Consider the following 18,238-nt stretch of genomic DNA (forward strand, 5'->3'; position numbering starts at 1 on the left):
CTCTAACTTCAAATATGAGATTCCCATACAGACATTAAGATGTTTTTTTAAGTTAGTGCTTCACCCCTTTGTATCTGCCTTTGATTGGCATTTCTTCAAGGTTACAACATGCAGAATCAACCAAGAGAATTCATGTCTTATGTCATAGCCAAACATGCTCTGGCAGCCTCTACATAATTAACATATTTAACCAACCCTCATAGGTTAGTTTAAATGTGTTAACCTATCAAAATCACCAGTCTCCAACAGCCACATGAGTAAAAACTACAACCACATGAACCAAGGTTCTGGCTATAAACTCACTCTTCAAAACTGCCACATTACACAAGAAAAATAACTCAAGCTCATCCTTAAAAACTAAAAACAAAACAAAACTCCCTACAGGATGTAAATTACCCCAAATACAAATTCTTAGGAAAACTTATGAAACGAAAAACAAAACAAATGGGAACATGTGTTTAATCCCTTCTACATTACTATCATGTATTAATATCTCTCATGGGAAACGGAGGGAAGTAGGGATGTGTAATATGGTGGTGAAGTTATAAAGCAACACAGAATACTAACTGAAACTGGGATTTTGAGATCTTCAGAAAAAGAACAGAAAATTTCTCTGATTAAGAAAAGTGATTAAGAAAATCATTTACCTTAAGGCAGAAGGCCAGACCAGACAACCTTTCAAAATCTCTTCAACAAGAAAATTTTATATGTTTATGATAATCTGCTTATTTAGAGAGTGCACCGTTGTATAATTTACTGGAGAAACTCTGTGAAAATGTTCCTTATATTATTTTTACCTGAGGAGGCGCCTTTTTCAGTAACACAAGAAGAGCCTGTAATACCAGATTAGAAAATCGAGGGCCAATAGGGACATAATCTGGAAGAGAAACATTGCTATGTTTAGGGATTCGATATACATATGCACATATTCCAAACATTCTGATTTTTCTGCATAAAGAGTCCTGGGGGGTGGTGGTGGGATGAACTGGGAGATTGGGATTGACATATATACACCAATATGTATAAAATTGATAATCAATAAGAACCTGCTGTATAAAAATAAGATAAAATAAAATTCCAAAAAAAAGAGTAAACACAGTCCTAAATAACAGTCATGCAACTAACGATAACAAGACAAAATATCTACAGTAACTTAAATGCTTAAAATAGTACGTAAGAACTCTTATCTGTAAATTTTTAAAAAAGTGTCTAAATATCCATTTTGAGTTCATGTAGACATCTCTGTCTGATATTCAGAGACAGTTTTTTTTTTTTTAAAAGAGGAAAAAGAAATCCCCAGGAGTATTTACTAAACATTTCCAAGAAGTTACTGCAAGCCATGGTAATACAGTGAGTACACAGGCAACAAAACATGATACTAGAAAATGGGTAGAGGGGGAAATGGCAAGTAATAATAATGTAAGTAAGGTACTTCAATACAACTGAAATGATGGTAAAGCCACTAAGATTGGTCCACAGATGGTGAAGAACAGTGAACTTCTCAAATAACTTTCTACCTGTTAAAACTTCTACCCATCCTTCAAGATTCGACACTAATGACACCCGCTTTGCTTTCTCTGCATGTTGCACATGCACCCTTGCCCTGTGCTTAGAGCTGCCTTCAGGCATCAGCCCTCTGAAGTCAAAAGTGATCCTCCCCTTTCTGAATATCCAGAACACATGGCACATTCTACTTTGTATTAATTTTTGCCAATGTATGTCATAATGACAGCATCTTACTACTTATTTTCCTGAAACCCTAATAATTCTAGCACAGTGGTAAGGGCTCAGCAAATGCTTACTGAATAAATGAACAAATAAGTACGGATAATAACTATTCATACAAGTGAAAATATACTCAGAGGGCACACATTCCTGACATAGTACTGTTGCTATGACCACACATCTCAATTGTGTTTAGATAAAGGACTTTACACAGAGCTATGAGTATGTGCCTAAAAGCTTTTAAAGAAATAATCCCAGAAACTGAGCTGAAGTGTATCAAAAATAGCAGACCCAAAACCCAGGTCACTAGATAAAACTATTGATTTAAGAAGACCTCACAGATATACCTGCTTTGCTTTGTAATAAACATTGCCTTAGGAAACAGGAAAATAAAGAAGTAATAGAGGATGTAACACAAGTCTGAAAATCATGGGAAAAACGTAGTAAGAACAGTTAACGTGAAATCATTACTACACCATTATGGACCCCTTAATGAAGAAGGGGTTAGTTAACCAGGTGTTGGCAGTATTTTCAGATATTTATTAAGTTACCAGGTAGGTTCAATTTCAATCAAGTTTATTATAGCATCCTGAGCCATTGTTACAATGAATTTATTCCAGATTTATCTATTTTTTTGCAATGAAATAAAATGTAAGAGTAATAACACTGTTCTGGCATTTATTTGTAGAATACCTCTTATGAGCTGAGTACAGGGACTGTTTTATTCATCTTTGTATTCTGTAGAAGTGCACTTAAACGTAGGAGATGTTTAATAGGTATTTTAAAAAATTACTGTAGAGCACTTTTAACTTTCAGAATGTTTTCAACTTTCACAATTATTATCTCATTTTTGTCTTTACAATTACTCTGTGGGATAAGTAAGGAAGAGAATACAGTCTCTTTTTTATGTGAGCAGAAACTGATGTACAAAGAGATTACAACTTCTGCCCCAAGTGTTACAGCTAACCTGTAGATTTCACTCCAGCCCTAAACCCTTCTTTCCTTAGTTCTGTCAAAGTTCACAAATGGAATCCCTAAGCTACAGGCAGCTCAGAAATAGTATACAGCAAATATATCCATCAACGAAAATTACTAATCATTTATTATGGGCAGGGAACTCTGTGGAAGATACAAAATAATATGAGACATGGGCCCTTATAGGAAAGCAGTTTATAATGCAGCTACGGTCATAAGGCATATTTAACATGAATACCATTGTTGACTTCAGATATAAGCGATAGTGTTGTATTTCCTTATTAGACAAAGAAAGGTATTTCTATTGCCCTATAGATTATAAACACCTGTATTTTCTCTTGTAATTTGTGAGACATTAGCTGTAATGCGGCAAGGATAGTACGATGGCAAAAGTCATGACTCACCAAGCAGTCTCTCAATGTCATCCACAACCACACAACTGAGCTGGGATTTATATGCATCATCAAAGATCTAGAAGAAAGCAAAACCATTTATTATCTCACTGCCCTCCATAATTATGACAATTTCCAAGAAGATAAAATTTAGCTAATTCCTGACCAATGCTCAAACAAAACACAGTAAAACACCCAATATTTCTGACTACACAAAACTAGAATTTAATAGAGCTTCAGAACTTGAAGAGTTCTTACAATTTTAAAAAATTAATTAATTTATTTATTTTTGGCTGTGTTGGGTCTTCGTTGCTGTGTGTGGGCTTTCTCTAGTTGTGGTGAGCAGGGGCTACTCTTCGTTGAGGTGTGTGGGCTTCTCATTGCGATGACTTTTGTTGCTGTGGAGCACGGGCTCTAGGCACGCAGGCTTCAGTAGTTGTGGCTCGGGGGCTCTAGAGTGCAGTCTCAGTAGTTGTGGCGCACGGGCTTAGTTGCTCTGCGGCATGTGGGATCTTCCCGGATCAGGGATAGAACCTGGGTCCCCTGCACTGGCAGGCGGATTCTTAACCACTGCCCCATCAGGGAAGCCCAAGAGTTCTTACAATTTAAAAGGGAGGAAACTGAGGCCCAAAGCAGTTAAATGACTTGCCCAAGATGTCACAGCTGGATCATGGCTGAGCAAGGGCAGGGTAATGCTGCTTTCAGCTCTAAGAGCTGGATGTGTCACATTGGGGCGTGCTGAGGAACAGCTGGAATTAATCAACTGACAAATCCATCAAGTTTATCATAATGGTCTCTCCTATCTATGTCAGAAGCATGACTTCAGTGTTATGACTCAAGAGCTAGATGGAGCCACAGGGATGTGCAGGGTAGAACTGAATATCATTTTATTATCTATAAGAATTGTGGCCTGTCAAACAGGAAAAACACAGAAAGCAGAGAATTCTGTCAACTCAAATCAGACCACAGCAACCAAAGTGTTTACAAAAGAATTAAAGCTGGTATAAAGGATCAGATAGATGCATGTTAGAACTAGACAAAAGATAACAGGACATTATCTTAAGATAACCAAAGTAATGCAAATTAAGCAAACAGTGAAGGAAGCTGTTATATGCTGGCAAGGATGTAGCAATTTCAAGCCAGACAGAAGAATTAATTTATGTATAAATTTAATGTAAGTGCTCAAGGCCTTGAGACCAGCCTTTTTGTAAATGTTGGGCATTCCTATTCCAGTGACCATAACTGGGGCTCAGTGAATCCCACTGGTGTCATCTGTAAGAATTAATTCCTGTATCCCAGCCTAATCTGATTGATAAGTAACCTCAGTGCACCAAGATGGTAACCACGCCTCTCCCAAGTTTGTTTGTAGTAGCACAATATTCCTTACTGGGTATCTTTTAACTATAGAAGATTAAGAATTAGGTATAGAAATAAAGTAAATTAAACCTAAAATATTAATCTTTTTCATATTAAGTTTAAAGACAATCTGTGAATAGTTGGTCTTTAAACTTCTGTAACAATTAACTTACCATGTTAGATTAACAGATTAGTCTTGCTAGTTCAATTTAAAATATGCAGTTGAATAATTAATTTTGATAAACTTTTATGTTGGAAGGTAAAATATAACTTTAATAGCCCTCCAAATGGTAATGGTAATCTGAGATTCACCACAGTTATATTATTAGTTTTAATTTATTACTAAGTAAATGTACTTATAGATTTACTTTGAAATTTAGAATGTTTTGTTTGTTAAACAACTGAAGTACGTCAAAGAGAAAATAAAATATTTTAAATGTGTAAATATTGTTTAAAATATTTAAAGAAATTTGTTATAAAAGTCTCTTTTTGAACTACCTTTTACTAGACTTACAAATAGAATAAAAGAAGTGGACTTAATTTATTTTTATTTATTATGTATTTATTTATTTTAATTATTTGTTTTTATTTTTGGCTGTATTGGGTCTGCGTTGCTGTGCGTGGGCTTTCTCTAGTTGCAGCCAGCAGGGGGGCTACTCTTCATTGTGTTGCGCGGGTTTCTCATTGTCGTGGCTTCTCTTGTTGCACAGCACGGGCTCTAGGCTCGTGGGCTTCAGTAGTTGTGGCACGCAGGCTCTAGAGTGCAGGCTCAGTAGTTGTGGAGCACAGGCTTAGTTGCTCCCCGGCATGTGGGATCTTCCTGGGCCAGGGATCGAACCCGTGTCCCCTGCATTGACAGGCGGATTCTTAACCACTGCGCCACCAGGGAAGCCCCAGGGGTGGACCTTTTTAAAGTTTAAGTTTTCTTTTGTGTTGAAATACTGGATTTTAAATTATATAATTTTAATATGTTGAATTTTAATTTTTTAGACCTCAAATTAGCTACACATGGTCTTTTCTATGCTCAAAACTCGCCCTCAGAGATGCAAAAACAACAAAAACAAAAGCAAAATAATAACTCATGTTGACAATCTAGATGGTAAGTTCCTCCCCAACATACTGTGTATATATATATATATATTATTTTTCTTTTTTTTCTATATTATTTAAGGTAGGAATTGTCTTCCTCAGTATTATGTTTTCAGGATCTGATGCCTCACTGGTGCCTAATAAATGTTTGCTGTATGCATGCATGAAAGAATGCCTCTGTTGCTTTCCTTTGCACCATCCCCCATACCCCTCAGTCACCCTCCCACATTGTATCAAAATCTCACCTAGCCTTTCGTCCTTAGCTACCTGTCTCCTCACTGGACTGTGAGGTGGAAAAAGAACTTTATTCATGTTATCCTCAGTACCCAGCATAGAAGAGTATTTAGTAATAATATTTGCCCAGTGGATTCAATGGTTGAAACAACACAAGTTCTAATTCCATCTTGCCGTAAGTCACTTGTTTCTCTTCTCCTTTGGTATAGCATTTTGTATATTGTGTATATATTAACGGATTCATTGTATTCTTCCCTATATTACACTAGATTTTAAGCCCTGTGAAGGCAAGTACTATTGTATTTATCTCTGAATCCACATCACTTCATATAATGCCTTATCAGAAAGTAATCAATAAATATTTACTGAAGGAATAAATTTAAATTTATGCATTAAATTCAAGTAGAAATACCAAGTAAGTAGTTGGAGATGTAAGATTGAAGTCAGGGTATGGACATCACCCTCAGGGCAATGACTGCTGAAACCATGAGAGAGGCATGTGATCTTCAAGGAGAAATGGTAGAACTAGAAGAATAAAGAGCTAAGGACTGAATCTTGGAGTGTTGTTCTATGCATTCATTCAACAAATATTTTTGAATTCCTATTATGTGTCAAGCACTAATGAAGGCAATGGAAAGAGTAATGAGTAAGGTCACATGTAACTATAATAAAGCATGGCATCACGATGTTAGAGGAAATACAAGATGATGTGCTGGTATACAGCACGGGAGCGGCGGTAGTCCTTGGGGATACCCTACACATCCTGGTTCTCTCTCTGGCACATGGTAGGATTGTACTTCCTTACCCCCTCTTAAGTTAGGGATGATTATGGGGTTTGCTTTGGGTAGTAAAATGTGAGTACAGAGTATATCACTTTCTGAAAGGAGCTTTAAGAGCCACTGCTTGATTCATCATACATCCTTTATCCTGCCTTGGCTATCATGGAATCGCATATGAGATGGAGTCTCTATTACCTATTAGCTTGAATCTCTGAGAAACTATGGCAGAGCTTCCCCTCTGAGTCATGACGGACATGTAATGTGGGCAAGAAATAAACTTTGTTGTGTTAAGCCCCTGAGATTTTCAGCGTTGTTCATTATCGCAGCATAACTTAGCCTATTGTTACTGATAAGAGCTTATGGAGTCAACGATGGTCTCCTAAATTTAGGAAGTGACATTTAAGCTGAGACCTGAAGGATGAACAGTGCAGTAAAAAACAGGAAAGAAAGTGTTCTAAGCAGAGTGTACTGATTATTAAGAGGCACAGAGATGAGAAAATTTAGGAGCACTGCAGGAACTAACATACAGTCAATAAGAACTAAAATGAAGAGGTGTCAGCGTTGGTGCTGTGTGTATGGGGAGTGGTGGGTGAGAGATGAAGCAGAAGAGAAATGGAAGAGACAATGGAAAAGTTTAGAAGCAGTTCCACTGTGGTTCTTTGCTCTTTTTTGAAAACTGGACCATATAGCAGCCAATGTGGTATCCTGCGAACTCCGGTGATTTTAAGAAGTCACTGAAAAAAATGCTTGGCTCTTTACAACATTTGTTCAGAATTCTACTAAGGGCTCTGATGCAAGCATATCATTCTGTCTGACAGGCTGTAATATCGTGGATTAAAGCCACAGGGGCCCAAGACATCATGGACTGGCTACTTGCATTAGTTTTACACTTTCCCTGAATCAGCCCTTCTCCCTTCTTAAAGCTTACAGGGCTACAGGAACCTTATTCAGGACTCTGCTGGGGTCTAAACTGATGATAAATTTATATGCAGTCTCACTAACTTATCTCAGATACTGTGATTCACAAAGCATTACAAATCACTTCACAGCTGACCACATGGGTTACCTATAACATTTTAGAAGAAAAATACCTAGAGCAGTCTTTAATTTAGTTTTTTTTACAGACAGCTCTTAATGTACTAATTACTACCACGGGGATAGGAGTACTCACAGCAAACTCTCTTAACAACATACTAACCATGACAAACGCTATGCAATTCCAGTTGTAATCTGACCAGTTTCAGTTAACTCTGCTTTAATTTAAATACACACACACACCTTTCACTTCTTACACACACATTCTTTTCCTTATGTAGTCACGAGTGTAATATAAGGTCATCACTCTTTCCCTGAATCCATGTTTCTGCCTAGTCTCCTCAGCCTCTTCCATTCTTGGCTTCCTGGCCCAATGCTAAATAAGGAGATACTCAGATTCCACTGGCAAATATACGCGTTTAGCTGCCAGACTAAAATCTAAGTGAGATATTTACATACTGAGCTGGGAAGTTCTACCATAACTTTAGGTAGATAAACCCAAAAAGGAGGAGAGGTACAAGAAGGAAAGATGAAAGAAAAGTAAAATTGTACAAACTGCCGCAGCTCGAATTGAAGAACTGAAGTGCCAAACTTGCCGTCAGTAACAGCACACAGCAAATACACAGTGCCTGCTCCAGACCAAACGCCCAAACAACATTTAGCCAGGCGGGCTGAAGCTGGGGCTACTAGTGGTATCTTACAGACTCTTTAAAAAATTAACTTAAATTTTGATCCTTTCATTTAGTAAGATGAAAGTATGATGCTCAAGTCTTTTCTTGCTGAAGAGGTTATCAGAAAGGGATCATAGAAGTTATCATGCAAAGCAGGACACTTGAAAGGTGGGAGTTGTTAATAATCATGCTGGAACAACAGGTAAAAACCAAGATTGCACACAGCACATTGGAGTGTACGGCCATCCTAGTTCTATCAGGGAGTTTCCTGTAGAGCAGGTAAAATTAGCAGAATAGACGTATTCTTAGAGTCAGGTGAGAAGTCTGAAAGAGAAGGCTAAAGAAACAGAATGGAAGAACGGAAGAAAGGAAAAGTGTGGAAAAGAGTGTCAATAGTCAACAGGGAAAAAATGAGAGGTCTATTCTAGAAGATGAAGAACGTCTCTAGAAAACAGAGTTCCATAGTCTATCTCTAGCTGTGGACATAATGAGGTTGTCATCGTTAAACTCTCTGGTGCCTCCACTGTTGGGTGCAAAGGCAGGTGTAGTGGGTCATGAGAGACAACGTGGAATGTGTGGGGCCTGGGACTGCAGCAAAGGCATGCTGGAGGCCCTGTGAGAGGAGGTGTGGGGCTCCTGCTGCCAAGGGTTTAGGGGCAGGTCTGTTATGGTCCTGAAGGACACAGCAAGCTCTCAAGGCACAGAGCCCACTCCTGGAATCTTCAGACAAGCTGGGAGCCACCTGTGTGCAGGGGAGGGGCAGCAGCTGCAGACGCTGGAGTCTACACGAATACAAATGGGAACACGCCAGCATTAGCTCCATGTTAATCCCAGCCTTTCAGAATCACAAACCACAGCAAAGCGTGTACTAAGTAGATTCTGTCCTCCTTTTTCTATAACCTCTTTAGCGCTCTGAGGTAAGTGAAGCCAAATTTTCAGGTTCTTTGGGGGCTGTAAGAGCTCATCTCAGTTCTGAAGTGGCTCGCATGAAGTACCTAGTTAGTAGAAATCTGATGACAGTAGGAATCTGATGACTTAGAAAATCCCTAATGTAGTAAATCTGTCAGCAATTAGTTGAAAGAATACTCTAATCATATTTGGTAGCACATAAAAACGTAAATGAGCAAATTCAAATTGGTGCTATCAGTAATAATCTCTAGTTTCTAAAAATAACTTGGGAGCAAACCAAGCAAACATTAGTTGTCTTCTAATGAAACTGCCTCAGGAAGTGGACCCAAACTTTTGGCAAAGCACTCAAGCTTCCTGGAATGACCTTAAAATCCCTTATTTGTTCTCCCTGCTTTTCAGGAAAAATTCTTAAATTTTCACATGACATGAGCGACAGAGTGGGGTATTTTTAATAATATAAAAAGTCACAAGATCTGAAAGTTAAATTCCACTATAGAGCTACATACACCATCTTCCTTTGTGTGCCGAACAGATACAAACGTCAAAAGACAGAGTGTATTAAACAAAAACAACAAGTGCTCTGTCCCCCAGCAGTACAGGGACCTGTAGTCACTTCCGGGGTGTCCACTTCTCTCAGTTAATGCATGCACAATCTTCAACAAATCAGCTACATGATATATTAGGATGTTAACCAAAAACATCCAAATTCTGTTGCTTAGTAACTGCTGTCAAAAGATCCAATTTCCAGCTCTGCTCTTTGTATGGACTAAACCATGAAAAGAGGAGGATTAGGCACCATGATTCTGTTCTGTGCAGACTACAATCTGCAGTGGGATTTACAGGAGGATATTCAAAGAAGATTATTTCTTTCTTGCAAAGCCAGTGGAAAGGAAAATTTCTTCCATTAATTTTCAGTCCTTTTAAAAACAAGACTATATTATGCTATTAATGGGTATAGTTTTATAAATCACTAATTTTCTACTTAATTTTGTTCAAACAATGTAGTCACATCGGATTGTTCTATTTCACCTCTGTACTGATTGTATACTCGGAAAGCACCAACATTAGGTAATTAGTTAAAATCAAATTCTACTGCTTTGTTCTTTTGTTCATTTAATGCCATTAATAGAACTAGTAAAATAGGGTTTTTTTTTTAAGTATAGATGCAAAAATGGATAAAGGAATGAAAATTTTTAAACAGAATAAAGTTGGGGAAACAAAAATAAAATGGGGGAGAAGAGAAAGATCTGTGAACACTTCAAATATCTTAATGGAACACATAGTATCCCCCCCAGAATGTAAGGATAATACTTCATACAGACTTTGCTAGTATTGAGGAGTTTATCTATGGAGAAAGGATTTATTAAGCAGATTAAGTATAAGGTGAATTTTAAATTAATTGAGAATAAACTACTTTCATATATTTTAGCACCATCTGTATGTGAATAAGAATACCTTAGTTGCAATTAAATCTTAGATACTCATTAAAGCAAGCCTAATGGCCCTCTCTACTAACAAAAACTCATCTCTTGGTTTAAGTAATAAAATGGTATATAAAGATATTCTATGACTTAAGTATTCAGACCACCTCTCTCTAAGAAAAATTAATGTGTTATAATATTTCTGAGTTTCACAAACTATTGCCATTGCAAAACATTTTGAAAAATCTTTAAAACTGAGGATCTAGTCATTAAAATGTAGGTGAATAAATGATTTTAATGCCAATCTTTTACCTATCAAATTTGCAAAAAATATATATATATATTTTTAACATCTTTATTGGAGTATAATTGTTTTACAATGTTATGTTAGTTTCTGCAAAAAATATTTTAACAACATCAAGTTCGGGCAAGAGCCCAAGGAAACTGACATTCTTATATGATGGGGCCGCAAGTGTAAATTAGCACAACTTTCTTAAGAGGTGGGCTTTATAAACATTAGTATTTTTACATAAGTTTTAATAGCAATACTTATAAAAATTTGAAAACCATTAATATTTTTACCTTAGCAATCTCAATTCTGAGAATTTATCTTAAAGAAATAACCAGAAATGTATGTGCAATAATAATAAGTAAAAACAACCACTATACTTTACTGAGCACATATTATATCCCAAGGCACTATGTGATACCGTACATAAATCACCATCTCATTTAATTCTCATAACAACCCAATGAGGCAGCTATTAATATTATCTTCATTTGGTAGATGAGAAAACAGAGGCTTATATGTTAAGTGACTATAAGAGCTGGTAAGAGCAGTGGAGCTGGGATTCAAATTCAGGTCTATTTGAAACCTAAGTCCAAATTCTCAGCCAGTAAATCAGGATGCTACTCTCAGAAAAATGTAATAAGAAAATGGGGGCAGTGATTGGGAGTTCTACAGAATATTGTTTATAATTGTGAAAAAACCTGGAAACAACATAAATGTTCAACAAAAAAGCAATGTTTAAATGGATATTATACAGCTATTAATTTAACATAATATCGAGATACATTTAATGACAATGAAAAATTTTCATATTAAGTGAAAGAACCAGGTTTAAAACAGTATGTCCAATGTGATCCCCAATATATGTGTGTGTGTACGTGTATCTGAGTAGAGAAGAAAATAGAAGGACAAATATGGGCTTTATTTTCTTCTGTATCCTTTTCTGCATTTTCTAAATTATTTTTGAAATTGGGAAAAGCTACATTTTGGGGGTGGGAGGGAAGCACTTAAAAGGAAAGAAATGTCTTCTCCCTAATGATAAAGAATTATAAATTATTTGTGCTTTGAAAAAAAAAATCTTTCCATCTTCACACTAAAAAAAAAGAAGGGAAGAGAACAATGGTGGGAGGGAGACTAGAACTACTAAAGAATGGCATTAATATTTCATTTTCAAAAGCAAACTGGAAGACTTAGCACCTTTAGATGGGTTTGAGCCCCCAGGCTTTTGTCAATCTATCATTAGGCAACAATGTGAAAACTATTTGCAGGGAAAGATTTTGCAGTATTTCTAATATATTTCTAAGACACCTATGCTTCATTCTTTTCTCTGTTCTGTTCTTTAGTCACAAGGAATAATATTTTTCCCCAAGGAAAACCCAAAAAGTCTTAATATGAATTTATTATACTGTTGAAGCAGAAATGATTTTTGTAACTTTAAGGGTACAAGGATGATCCAGACAGTGAATCATGAATCCAAACCATTTCAAGTAAGCTTGTATAGACACTTATTTTTTTTTTATTTTTTTTTTAAATTTATTTATTTATTTATTTAGACTGTGTTGGGTCTTCGTTTCTGTGCATGGGCTTTCTCTAGTTGCGTCAAGCGGGGGCCCACTCTTCATCGCGGTGCGCGGGCCTCTCACTGTCGCGGCCTTTCTTGTTGTGGAGCACAAGCTCCAGACGCGCAGGCTCAGTAGTTGTGGCTCACGGGCCCAGTTGCTCGGCGGCATGTGGGATCTTCCCAGACCAGGGCTCGAACCCGTGTCCCCTGCATTGGCAGGCAGATTCTCAACCACTGCGCCACCAGGGAAGCCCTAGACACTTATTTTTATACACCTTAGCCTTCTACTCATCTGAAACCCTACCTTGAAAGGCTTCAACAATTTAAAGATTAAATCATAAATTATTAAGCCATTAATTTAACCATTTAAGCCTCTAAAATCAGCACATATTACCTTCCCCCCTCAAGTCAATCTGCAAGAGATTGAAATAATAAAAATGATAATATCTCACACTTGCAAAGCAGCTTTGATGTGCAGGAGCCTAAAATACTTCAAAAAAAAACTTTATAGAAAAAACCAGGACCATCCACCCACATCTCAGAGTACATGTGAGGTAGAAGCTGGCAGCTGGTGGAAAGCAGTGGAGTAATTTACCATATGCACAGAAGACGACTACTTTGAACAAGTATAAGGAATAGATGGAGTTAGGAAAATAGAATCAGCTGTTCAATTAAATGCTAAGTTCAATGGCCACCAATTCCAAAGGCTATTTAAATTTTCAACAACAGCGGTTTAAAGGTTCCCTTTAAAGGGAAAAAGACCAAAAAATAAAGAAAAGCAACCCCTACCTACATTAGGGAGGTTACTGGTCCTAGTGATTCTGTCCAGATTTTCCTGGGAAGGATAGATACTACAGGTCTCACTTCAGACACAGAATAAACAGACTATGATATTTAAGTTCTTGTATCTACAACATTTCCCTCGCTTTCACACTCAACTTCAAAGACCTTACGCAGAATATTTACCTTGACGTTTTGGTGTGGAATCCTGTTCCAAGCTCCGCCTCCTCTATCCATTTCAAGCAATCTACACAAATGATTTTCTGCTACCTGCACAAACATGAGACTAACTTCTCAAACTTATATTTTTTGGGAGTCTGCTTTTGAAAGAATGTATTTTCCTCTTCAATCTCTTCCCTAAAGAAAAACTAAGGTAATTCTATCCTACATCTTTATAAAGTGAGGGCCTAAGAACAAGGTAAAAGAACATCTGAGCTGTCTTTACTAGGCAGCAAGCCCATTCTCAAGATTCTTTCCCCTCATTCTGATTTTCTCACATCTCTTTAACTTACAGTAAGTTCTTATTTATAAAAGATCAAGCATGAAAAAAAGGATTTAAGTAAAATAAATACTTCAACTAAATATATAAAAAATAATCTTTCTTCACTGTCTGGGAGTACGCAAAATCAGAATATCAATGGAAATTAAGTGAGGTGAAACAGGCATTAAGAGTGTTCAGCATTGATTTTTGTTGTTTTTCTTTTCTGTTTTTAATGAGCAACCACCTACTATCCTAAATGCCTTACATGGTACCTGCTTGAATGTAAGAGCGATGAACCAGACGATCTTAGAGTTCTTTCAGTGCTAGGATTCTATGTTGTTCTAACTTTCACCAGTGGTTCAAAGCAGCTGTATTAAGAAGGTGACAAATGGCACTTGGAGAAAGGCAAAAAGACAAGGACCGCACTAAGTCTGCCAAGCAGACTGATTACTATCTAATATACCACCATCTTTCTGTAGGGGTTTTGAGAATATCTTTCCAATGATACACCTCTGTTCTTTCCCAAACTATACAGTCAATTTAATTGACCCTAGTCTGACTTTATACATTGATGAAAGAACTTAAAAATTCCTAAATGAATTTGCTCCACTCTACTCAAACAATCTTAACTGTGATCTTTCAATCAAGTCAATACAAACTTAAGAAATGAAAATTAATCATAATACACACTAAACAAAGCATAATTTGGAAGATAAGGATACTCTAATAAAAATGCATTACGAAGTTAAATACTATGTCTAAAACAGTTGCTGTTTCCCACCAAATTCTGCTGATAATTTAATTCTACTTGAGAAGAACATAACTGCCATGGCATATATATATACACACACAAGGACAGATATATATGTACATGTGTACATACACACGCACACGCGCGTGCACACACATCTAAGAGATAGGAAATTAAAATGAAAGTAAAAATCCTGATACCTTCTTCATGGCCTGACACTTGGCTGTCTCAGAAAAGCCAATCATCTTATCAGGAGAACAGATCTTGATGAAGGGGAAGTTGGATTCCTCTGCGATCTTTGCAGCCAAAGCAGTCTTCCCACTGTGAGGAGGACCTGCATAACAATACGAGCAAGTCAGGGGAAAAAAGCCAACCTAAGCAAAGAGGAATAAAACAAGTTTAAACTTTTATCCACAATGTACTGAGGCCTCAACTAGTTGCTCATTAACATTTCCTGACACAATTTCACGGCAGACATGTTTTCTCTTATTTATTAGCAACTAAATTTAATGAACTGATTAGCACTTCTCAAAAGTATACTGAAATATATTCCTTCTTTCTTTCTCACATAACCGTAATCTTTCAAACTTCTGGCTAAATATAAAAAATGCAAGCGTTTTGCTTCTTTAAAAAGAAAGAGAATGCATTCGAATGCATATCAGTACCTATGTTACTAGTTCTATCAAATCATTTGTCTGACAGAAAAATACAATCTTCTTAGGAGGTGATATTAGGGGCAGAGAAAACTGCCTTATTAGAAGCAAACGTGACTTAAAGAGCTAGGAAACTAAAGACTCAGGTCTTCTCATGAAAGCAACCAAAGCTACTTACTTATATTTAGACATCTCCTCCTTCCATTCTGTGTAATAAAAGATGTGCCCCTCTTCCAACCATAAATTGACCAATCATTCTTTCCCATCTTCTCAGGAACCTGACATTATTATTATTTTTTTTAATTTTATTTTTTATACAGCAGGTTCTTATTAGTTATCCATTTTATACATATTAGTGTATACATGTCAATCCCAAGCTCCCAATTTATCACACACACACACACACACACACACACACACACACACACACCACTTTCCCCCTTGGTGTCCATACATTTGTTCTCTACATCTGTGAGGAACCTGACATTATTGACTGTACCCTCTCCCCCATATGTTCCACCCCTCCCTCTTCCCTGGAGCCTTACCAATGGCATTTAAACATGCTCTAGTCTACTGACAGTTTAATAAACAAAACAAAAAAAACCTCTTTCTTGACTTCACTACTCTCAACACTACTCTGCCTTCTCCCTTCGAAATGGAACCTCCCTAAATAATCATTTACACCAGCTGCCTTCACTCTTCACCTTCCATCCATCCTCAAACAAACGCTATGGCTTCCATTGCCATTACATGGGACAGGCTCCCATCAGGGTCACCAATGACCTCCACGTCGCCAAATCCAACACTTTATCTGTTGGCCTCTCAGGAATATTTGATACAACTGATAACTCTCCTCTTTATTTATTTTTCTTTTTTTCATAATCAATTTTTATTGGAGTATAGCTGCTTTACAATGTTGTGTTAGTTTCTACTGTACAGCAAAGTGAATCAGCTATACCTCTCTTCCTTCCTTAAATACTTTTCTTGGCTTCTGTGACAGCACATTCTCTTTTTCCCCCCTCTTACCTCTCTGGTTATTTTTGCTCAATCTCCTTTGTCAACTCTTCCTGCTCTACTTAGTCCTTAAATGTTGACACACCTCAGAGATTAGTCCTAGGCCCCCCATTTCTTCTCAACCTACCCTTTCTGTAAGTGACTTCATCCACGCCCATGGATTCAACAACAGTCTACACACTGACAACTCATGAATGTATACTGCCAGCGAGACCTCTCTTCTAAGCACTAGACCCACATATCCAGTGGGCTACTCAACATTTCCCATTCAATTATCCTACAGGAACCATGAACTTAATGTGTCCAAAACTGAACTCATGATCTTTCTTTCTGAAATGTACTTCTCCACTAGCGTTCCCAGTTTTAGTAAACAATAGCATTTACCAGCCGTGAATACCAGAAACCTGGGGATCATGTTTGATCTCTCCCCATTTTCAATCTACTTACTATTTCTAAGCTTCAGCTTCCTTATCTACAAAATAGGGATAACAGCAGCATCTGCCCCCACAGGATTGAAGTGGGGTTTAAATGAGAAAGTATATGTAAAGTGCTAGTAGACTGACTGGCAAATAGTTAAGAGTTCAAAGAATGTTAGCTTAATTATGCTTAATAATTAATTAATCATTATTATAATTATCATAAAGTCTCTTTTATTCTCCCTCCTAAATATTTCTCAAAAGGGTCTACATAACTCCATCTCTCCTACCACTACAGTACTTCAAACCATAATCAGCTCTCATTAAAACTAATGCAACTGCTTCTCACCATTGGTCTTTCCTGTGTATTTTCGCCACTCTAATCCTTTCTCTATCACAAAGCAGTCATGACGTTTTGAAAATATAAATCTGATCATGTCACTTCACTGCTTAAAATCCTACAAATGGCTCCCCACTGCCCCCTGGACAGAGTCTAAATCCTTAACATGGTCTACAAGGCTTTGCACGAACTGGCTCCTGTCTAATTCTTCAGTCTCATGTCTTAGCCAATCTCCCTTTCTGGTTCAGTCTCCTTCCAGCCCAGGGCTTTTTCACACGCTGGTCCCTCTGTTTAGAACATCTTCCGCAGTTACTATGCACACCCAGCTTCTCCTCGTCCTTTAGGTCTTGGCTGAATGTGTTTCTCTCAGGGAGCCCCCACCCCTAGCCCTTTGGAAGGGGCTGGATTCCCCTGTCATGTGGACTCACTGAACTTTTCTGTTGTTCTACTAATTATAACTATAAAAAATAATTGGTAGAATGTCCTTCCTTTTTTGTCTACTTGGTAAAATCCTAACTGATCCTACAAAATCTAAATTGAACACTTTCTTTGATCACCCTTGGGCAAAATGACTTGTATTCACATACCCTTACACACATACATGGTAGTTAGGTGTTTGTTTACATGGTTTTTTTCATGACCAGACTCAACTCTGTGAATGTCTTTGTGTCTCCAGCAACCAGTTCAATGCCTAAGACACAGTAAATACTCAGTGAATATTTTTTTAATTGAATTGAATATTATGTAGTATCATAGAGTCTATTAAGTAACATAGAAATTTAGATACAATCCTATAAGAAAACTAGTTGCTATCATTCATTAGTAACATTCTAACCCAAGAAGATTTAAATTCGTGCACAATATCGGAACACAGAATGGATTGCTATTTTCAAATCATGAACAGGTTTAGAACTGAAAATAATTCATTTTTCTGGAATGTGCTAAATGGCTTTGTAAAAGTGCTTCTTTTTCTTTTTTCAGCTTTTGATGCTATCACATCATTTTTTCTCACCTTCCAGAAGGACGCTAACCAATGGTGTGCGGTCACTGTTTTTAGTCTGTTGGACCAGCAGCTCCCCATCTTCTAGAACTCGAGTAACTGGATCACCCCATTTGATGATACCATTCATAATGTAACTTGCATAATCCTCTTGGTTTGTGCCAAATGCCTATGAAGGAAAAGGACAGTTTAAAGCATTTTCAGCGTCAGTATTAAAAATTAAATATTTAAAGGTATAAAGGATGAGTAATAATTCCTACATGCTAGGGCTATAGCAATATCCCATATTAATATAAAAAGCCTGAAAAGAAAAAAGAAACTTTTATAATTTCTCATTTAACTTTTTACCCAATTGGAGCAAAAACTG

The 18,238-nt window shown here is 37.0% G+C and overlaps 1 protein-coding gene across 4 annotated transcripts in view; it reads right to left on the minus strand.

Annotated features, from left to right (window-relative positions):
- NSF (N-ethylmaleimide sensitive factor, vesicle fusing ATPase) overlaps nucleotides 1-18,238 on the minus strand; it is a 157,235-nt gene that overhangs the window by 26,943 nt on the left and 112,054 nt on the right. For all 4 annotated transcript variants that reach the window (XR_009537688.1, XM_060135079.1, XM_060135078.1 and 1 more), the window contains exons 14-17: nucleotides 17,884-18,040; nucleotides 14,649-14,782; nucleotides 3,105-3,171; nucleotides 798-877 (exon numbers count right to left, since the gene is read on the minus strand). Coding sequence is in view for 3 of the 4 variants with exons in the window: in XM_060135079.1 (XP_059991062.1) it covers nucleotides 798-877; nucleotides 3,105-3,171; nucleotides 14,649-14,782; nucleotides 17,884-18,040 (438 nt within the window). In the remaining variant the exon portion in view is untranslated. The remainder of the gene's footprint in view (nucleotides 1-797; nucleotides 878-3,104; nucleotides 3,172-14,648; nucleotides 14,783-17,883; nucleotides 18,041-18,238) is intronic.

This window comes from Lagenorhynchus albirostris, chromosome 20, assembly GCF_949774975.1.
Source record: "Lagenorhynchus albirostris chromosome 20, mLagAlb1.1, whole genome shotgun sequence".
Lineage (NCBI taxonomy): Eukaryota > Metazoa > Chordata > Mammalia > Artiodactyla > Delphinidae > Lagenorhynchus > Lagenorhynchus albirostris.